The sequence below is a fragment of the Triticum aestivum genome, chromosome 3D, assembly GCF_018294505.1.
Source record: "Triticum aestivum cultivar Chinese Spring chromosome 3D, IWGSC CS RefSeq v2.1, whole genome shotgun sequence".
Classification (NCBI taxonomy): Eukaryota; Viridiplantae; Streptophyta; class Magnoliopsida; order Poales; family Poaceae; genus Triticum; species Triticum aestivum.
In genome coordinates this window covers 161,224,262-161,232,113 of record NC_057802.1, presented here as the reverse complement: position 1 = coordinate 161,232,113, position 7,852 = coordinate 161,224,262, and the positions used below count along the sequence as shown (strand labels likewise).

The following is a 7,852-nucleotide window of genomic DNA, read 5'->3' as shown; positions in this document are numbered from 1 at the left end:
CTCAACATCGAAAACGGCTCAGGGCGGACGCGACCTCTCACTGACTCTGCTATTGAAGTGGCGCGTCGGCCGAGGGCGCCGCCCGCGACGCGTCTTCGGTGTCTACGCCTGTTCAATGCCGGAAACACGTGATTGGACGAGACGGGACAAATATACCACACCCGACATCCATCCGCATGCCGCCATTTGTAGCATCATACATGGACTAAACGTATATGCATGTGAGAATACTTCTGTTGTAGAAATATAAAACCAAGGTGGTTGAGTTTATTGTTTTTCAAAAGGTTGATTTTCAGTCATCCGACTAGTCTAACATATAAAGCCTGCTAGAGAGTACCCGCCGATCTGGAGGCATCGAGCGCGCACTGCGTTTTTTGACCGCGCGATCGAGTTACTCAGGCGGTAACGGTGTTTTTTGGTCGCTGGCGTCTGGCTAGCCGTCCATTTTTTTTCACGTCCGTGGCCACTTCAGCAGAGGATGACGGGTGGGGTCGTTAGACTGTGAGGGCTAGCAACCAGAGGCTGGGTTTTCTGTACGCTACGTGAAGGTTGGCGGGGCGTGGGCAGTTTCTGATTGGCTGGCAACCGCGTGAACCCTAGCCCCAATCCACAGCCCCCACGCCCCTCTCTCTCCCTTCCCAATCCACAGCCCCCATGCTCCTCCCTCCTCCCTCCCTCACCCGCCGCCACGCTCCCTCCCACCTCCTCCTCCTCCTTCTCCGCCCTAGAAGCCCGGCCGCCAACTGCTACTCCTCCACCGCCTCGCCTCTTCCTCCTCCTCGCCTTTCAATCGCTCGCACGCAGGTCACCCGACAACAGGGGCGGTCAGGAAGGCTTCCCAGCCTGATGGAGGAGCACGCCGCCTGTCCCGATCCGCGTCCGTCCCGACGCAGCCAGGCGGATCTTTCTCGGGAGGCAGCGAGAGTTGCAGGCGCAGCGGTCGGCGTGCATGCGCTGCTCAGCTGGGTCGTCGTGGCCTCCTGGGCGCGGCCATGGTCGGCAACGCCTCCTGGTGGCCCATCAACGCGGCGCAGTTCGTGTACGTCGTCAGCGGCTCCTTCCCGGAGGCGTGGACGGGGTTCTCGCGCAAGGCGTTCGCCAGTCTCTGCGGGTTCGTCAGGCTCTCCCTCGTCTAATTAGTACCTACAGGCGCTCTGGTTCGTACTTCCGTTGCTTCCTGGTGTATTTCGTATCTACAGGCGAAATTCTCTCGTCACCCATCAACACTTCTGTTTTCTTCTGAGTAGGAGTGATTTTTGTGCTGCAACTTAGAGATCTGTTACTACACAACAGTAATCGACGCCACGGCCGAGCAAGAGGATTCCGTTGCTGTGCACGACTTGGTCGGGTGGTAGTCATTTTCTCCGCCTTGGACAGCACCAGCTGAGCTATAGGTTGGTCGGATCTGTTGTATGAGGCAGTAATGAATAAGAACAATATCAGCCTTTTAATGTGCAGGTTTATGACTGCATTACAGATCTTGGTGGCTGGCTGTACATGCCATTTCAGTAGTTCAATTATGCATTACCCGCAATTAGTCAAGTGATTAGTTATTACCTGTAGTATCTGGACCTTATTTGGTTTGGTCAATTTAGTCATTCATCATCCATTTTTCTAAATTATTGGTATTTTTAATATGTCATTTGTGTCAGCACACTAATGTCACATCTTGTAATTGTTTATCTACCAGGAAATCATATTATTAAGATGTCTCTGTTACTAATGGATAATGAGTAAAAACTTCATTTATGAATATTATATGCAAAAACGTCTTCCTTTGTGCTGCCCTTGTGTCTTAGAAATTCACAGGGAGGAAGCTCTAGGATAGAGGGTTTGACTTTTCTTTTCTGTTTTTTTTGTAGGATGATGTGATTAATTTTTCCTGCAGGTATGTCGTCATTCCTTCATTCACCATACGCAAATCCTGGTCTTCAATTTATTTTAATTTCCATGAGTGACCTGGCATTACTGTGATGCTATGCAAGCTTGGAGCGTAGAGTGAGTCAAATATGTAGTAGATGCACTAATTTGGCTCATTGCCTCGCTTCACCATTGTGTAGATGCAAAACATTTTTCCCTTGTGCTGAATGTTTGCCACTGTTTTCCATTTTGCTCATTCTGATCTAACCAAACGGACCCCATCGATTTGAGGTTGTCATGCATGTAATGCTTGGATATGCCCTTATTTGTATCTAAATATATGGATGGTTGCTGTTTTTTTATCATTTTCATCTATATATTTCACTTGACTAGCCATTAGCGTTGTGGGTTGCTATCGAATGAACAGTTTTTTTATTTGCATTGTTTGTCATTCTCGTGCTTATTGTTTTTTGTTTCAGTTTGTAGGGATTGTACGCTCCACCGTCTAAAATAAATCTAGCCAACAGGTGGTTGAGAGGCATTTTGTGGTGCCACTATTTTCTTTCAGGTTTAGGCACTTTGACTCCACTAACTTTAGCCAGGTTTGTATCATCAAATTGCACGCTGCCTTTCATTGGTGTATTTGCAAGCTATAGAGAATTGCCGATCAACATGTTCAAAGTTTTATCCTCTTATATTTTGCTGCCAGTTTCTATGTTCACTTCAGTAATGTGTAATTTGGTGTTCTTTTATATCTTCTGTACAGATGCTATTCAGTACAACCTTCATGTGCACCTTGACTTACATGGATAATCTTGTACGTAATTCCCTCTTTTTTTTATTGATGTGTGGTTTTATCTGTGTGATTAATTCCATCTCTTTTTACTTTTTCATGTTAGGTACTACATGTACTTTTTGTGATTTCAAGGGTAAATTACTAGCCAATTTTGGTACTAGCCAAATCAAAGATTTATGTCCTAAAAAGGATTTACTCAGCTTCATGCAATTGAATTGTTATCGCATATTTACGAGCAAGCTCATATTTATATCTCCATGATCTCTTAACAGCGAGAAAAGGGCTTACTGCTCCCTTCTAAACTCATATATTTATTGATAAGTGCTCCAGTTTCTGTATCTATTTCTTGTGGTTTATGTATCTATTTCTCTCTCGAGCTAGCTGAGTGGTCAACACCGAGGAAGATGGGGAAGACAGAGCCAGCAAGGAAGATGGCTCAGCCCTGCCGACGATGCCCACCGGCTACTTCCGTTTGTCGCCATCGTAGGAGGGGCGCACCATCGAGGAGCAGCAGGGGAGGAGATGAGGATACACCGCTGGACTCCCTCTTCACTTTATGGTCGCATCTTCCCCGTGAGCTCCTTCTTCCATTCCCTTGCTTCCCTACCGTGCTCCACCTGTGTACTTTTGATTTGGTTGTGAAATTGTACTCCATGGTGCTTGTAGGTCTGTGTACAATTTATTCCACTGCTCGACTCAGTGTCCGTCTCAACAAAACCTAACATGTCGGTGCGAAATTCTGCTATGTATGCTTCTCCTCCCATCAACTCCTTATGATTATTCTATAGATATATTTTTCTCATTTTTACTGATGCCCTTTTCTTGCCATGTTTTTGGCTGTTCCTTCCTACAGCCAGCTTGACCATTTGCTTTGGAAGGAGTAATTCAACTCAGAAAAAACAAATGATTTGCGAATATTTTTGTTTTTCCTACAATCTCTTTAGGTCGATCATTCTTTTTTTTTCCTGTCACTTTTTCTTTGCTTTGGTAGTGTATTTGGGTTATTTCTTTCTCTGGAGCTTGGGCATATTGGTTGTCTTGTTGACTCTTTTACTAGCAATCTTTCCTTTTCAGTATATGGGAGAGATTACTAGCTCACACATATAGTTTAGTTATTAAGTTTCTAAATAAGTTCAGCCTCAGAGTACATATTTTGTATCTATTGCTTATTTAATCCATTGAGATCTATTCTCTCCGGTTCATACAGTATGTTTGCATTTAACTTGGAAATTGCATGCTTACTTCAAAATTGGAATGTGACTTTTGCTTGCTGATAGATTCAGTTATGGTGTGGTTGCCTACTACTCGAAATTATTTTATATCGTATCGTAAATTTCAAGAACCGTATCACAACAGATCATCGGCATTGTAGGTTCAGTGGACATGTATGCTTAATATCCCCTCACTGGACAAGATTGGATTTTAGTGTATACAAGCCCTCCTGTCAGCTGCTCAGGTAGTTCTTCTTCCTCATTATCAATGAATAATTAAGTTGGTTACAAAATATGCTTGAACACAGAGATTGCCTGGCAGACTAAAATAATTAGGAGCTTTTGATTGAACCCTTCAAGCAATAGTGTAGTTAATATGTTAATTATTAGATTATGTTACTAGAGTATTAGAAGAATTTTTTTGATTTGTATTTATAGGATTCTGTGATATTTGATGCAAAAATTGATGGCCAGGCATTATACTGCGCATAAGTAAAATTTCCAGTTTTTTCTTTTTGTAGTCAGTACCAGAACCTATAAAGAATGTTAGCTTTTGATTGGACCCTTGCTGATTCATTTCGACCATAGTACATAAACCCAGGTTGTTACAACACCACTTTGTAGTTTTGTTGCTCAGTAGAAAGTCGCTTAGTATTTTTTTTGAGGATCAATAGAAAGTCGCTTAGCTGACGTTACAACATGAGGTCTGCTGAACTTTCCCTGACATGCCTTTGGTTCCTACACGTTGTTGCATTTGTCTGATAGTGTCATGTCTCTCTAGACACAGGTGAATGCACTGGACTTTTTGAGATCGAGGCCGGGCGTCCATTGACAACCTGCCCAAGGTCTGGATTCACCGAGGAGTACAACCGGACATGTGGTCGGCTGCCTGCTGGTCTGGAAACTACACAATATCTCTGAAACCCACTATCCTCTAATGCATGAATCTCTATGCTCAATTGGGCTACAACTAATTTATCATCGTTTCATCTTATTCTGTAATGCAAACATCCTGTTTTTTCATCGAGAGAAAGAACATTAAGAAAAAAGTTTCTCATTCTATTGTAGCAATAGCGACTGTACGAATAGCGGTACTGTGTTTGGACGTTTGTTCTTGTGGCTTCCTGGCCATGGGCGCTTTACTGCTTTGTTCCAAAAAAAACCTGATATGTTTATTCTGCTGGTACAACTACTCTTTGGCTGGGACATTTTGGCTTGGAATAACATAAATGAACCTAAAATTTCTTAATATTTTATATCACTTTTTGTATTGATGTTTGTGCCCACCATCTGGATGCTTTGAAAGTATTTACCCAGCTTTCTTTTGATTTGAGTTGTCTTTATGTCAAGGACTATTACATAGCATTAAGAAAGGACATAGTTAACCAGAATAACAACTGCGGCATTTCCTTGCTGAAAATCTATAATGTTATTTACAGTGGTGATGATGGCGGGTCTTCCGAATCGCTTCCTCAGCCTAACAATGCAGCCTACAAACTAACTGTTATCAACATCAGTAATGATGCTGGTAAGCACACCACGACAGATTTACTTTTAAAACCCACTGCTTATACTCAGGTTTTAAACCTCTTACTGTTTATAACTCTATAGGCCCTTCGCACCGTCGCTTGAATGCCAAGGAAAACAAGAAAAAGGAGCATGCATTGCATGGTACAAAACCATCTACCATTACCATTGTCATGCCATTATACCGGATTTTATTTGCCTTCCTATTCATACTAATCTTTCAAACCCTCTTCATGATTATCGTCATACAACACGTACAACTAAATTTATAAAACCAAAGAAGGCTGAACACAAGGCCTACATAACCCGTACGATCAAACAATGTTTTCATTTGCCCTACTAATACCAGTAAATGCATATGCTTACACCAACCATTTTATATACCATTGCATAGGGGCACCCGGCACTATATACTTTCTAAGCTTTGATGGTCATTGATGGGGAAACAAAGTGAGGCTATACAAGAAGCGGCTCACACGTTTGCCACTCAAAGAATGCCAAGGCCCTATACACATCACCTGCAATTATATATACAATTCTTCGTAGTGTTGTTACCTTTCATTTCCAATATTTCTTTTCTCAGTGTTGTTACCTTTCATTTGCAGTATTTCTTGGTCAGTTGTATTTACCCAAAGCTTTATGACTTGCCAATAAAATCTAGAGATGGAAATCCCTACATCAAAGCTCGTCTAATCAAAGGAGTCGATAACAGGGCAACAATTACGAGAGGCTGGGCAGGCTTCTTCCCCGCAGCTAATACGAAGGAAAGAAAAATATATGCCTTCACCTTGAAGTGCAACTACAAGCGCCTGCGTCTCACCGTGCACGACCTCTGAGCATCGTATTCAGTCTACTAAACTGCTTAATTAGCCTATGAAGTTCTGTGTGTATAGCTTCACCATAAGAACCTGTTTGCTTTTGGCACTGGACTCTTTGGTCATCATGTTCAGTCTACTAAACTACCTAAATAGCCTATGAAGCTCTGTGTGTATAGCTTCACCCTAAGAACCTGTTTGCTTTTGGCACCACTCTCTGCTTTTGACACTACTCTCTGATATGTATAAATTTGGAATCCATGATGCTATGTTTGATCCATGTAATATATATATATATATTCCAACTGCGTCTAAACCCTACTGTTTAATGCAAATATTTTCTTATATTTAGGTGACAAGCTTTCTGCTTCTATGACCAATATAGATAAGGGATCCATTTACATTCCCCTATGTATGATCGTCCATCAATATCCCAAAAGACCTAAAAGGGAAATTAATACATCGTGAAATCCAAGTTAACACTATTATTGTATCCACCATCATATCCACAATTGCTTACTTCCTTTTCCAAACATTTATGTTTTTCGTCTGAAAATCAATTTAAGTCATCCTACTATTTGTCATACAATCTACATTGCATTATCTTTCCATCTACATATCCTACTTACTCACTACTAACATAGCTTCTAACTGGGTTCTTGCGCCATTGGCGCAACCGGGTCATCTAGTTGATTGAAAAGACAGATGGCAACTCATATCCCTAGCTTTGATGGTTAGGTTCGGAACCGGCCCATCATAGTTCTACATTTTGTTTCGAAGTTGAATATATGAATTTCTTGTGCCAGCTTTGATCCTTCCCAAGTTCCAATATGGTTCCCAGGCGTGCAGTGTGCTCTACGCAGTACGCTCTGACCATACAACATAAAGTTAGAGCAACTCTCGCAGACCCCGCAAAAACCGCAAACCCGTAAAATTCCGGCGAGTATACAGGCTCGGCTTGATTTTTTGGCCAGAACAGAACCCGTATACTCGCCAGACCCGTAAAAATATTTACCGCGGCCCGCAAACCGCCCGCCCCGACCAGTATATCTACGGGTTCGCGGTGCGTTTGCGGGTCGAAACACTATCCCCGCGCCAACGCCGAGCTCTGCAATTCCTCACTCTCCTCCGCACATTTCTCGCCGCCGGCGAGCCCCTTCCGCCTCCAGCCGTCATGTGGGGCCGCATGTGCAGCTCCAGACGCGGCTCCGGGAGCATATCCGGTGGCGGCAGCGACCCCGAGCGCGAGCGGCGCGTCCGGTCGGACAGCGCGAGGAAGTGGACCAACCGCGGCCTCTCGCCGTCGCCGAGCTTCCGCGTCCGGGAGACGGACGAATACAACCGTCGGCACGGCCGTACGCCGTCCTCGGCCGCGGGCGGCGAGATCTTCGTACGCCGGGAGCTCCTCCTCTTGCGGCGCGGGCCTTCTCCCCGTGAAGAGGGAGTGGTCGGAGGAGCTGGAGGAGACCGAGTTCGTCCCCGTCAAGCAGGAGCCCGAGGAGCTCGGCAACCGCGGAGTCATCGGGCCGGAGGACTTCGTTGTCGATGTCGACGCGGTCGCGGCAGCCATTGCCGAGTGGAGCTTGCGTGAGGAGGCGGAGCGTTGGTGCCACCATGAGGAGCTCGAAGACCTCGTGTTCCAG

The 7,852-nt window shown here is 44.4% G+C and overlaps 1 protein-coding gene across 50 annotated transcripts; it reads left to right on the top strand.

Moving 5' to 3' along the window:
* The first annotated feature begins 612 nt into the window (after positions 1-612).
* LOC123078035 (uncharacterized) lies at positions 613-6,517 on the top strand. 50 transcript variants are annotated; one of them, XR_006436996.1, is made up of 13 exons: positions 618-1,157; positions 1,248-1,394; positions 1,863-1,998; positions 2,340-2,462; positions 2,627-2,677; positions 2,760-2,789; positions 3,038-3,229; positions 3,323-3,402; positions 4,029-4,112; positions 4,649-4,762; positions 5,307-5,395; positions 5,479-5,538; positions 5,789-6,517. XR_006436996.1 is itself a non-coding variant. In XM_044500423.1 (10 exons), exons 5-10 carry the CDS (start codon positions 2,627-2,629, stop codon positions 4,656-4,658), a joined length of 441 nt encoding a protein of 146 aa, XP_044356358.1. In that variant the 5' UTR covers positions 620-1,157; positions 1,248-1,394; positions 1,863-1,888; positions 2,340-2,462; the 3' UTR covers positions 4,659-5,113. The 50 variants fall into 50 exon arrangements, 1 of the variants encoding a protein (XP_044356358.1); XR_006437007.1 differs by having other exon boundaries at positions 619-1,157; positions 1,863-1,888; positions 2,347-2,462; XR_006437002.1 differs by having other exon boundaries at positions 620-1,157; positions 1,863-1,888; positions 2,340-2,428.
* Positions 6,518-7,852: the final 1,335 nt, after the last annotated feature.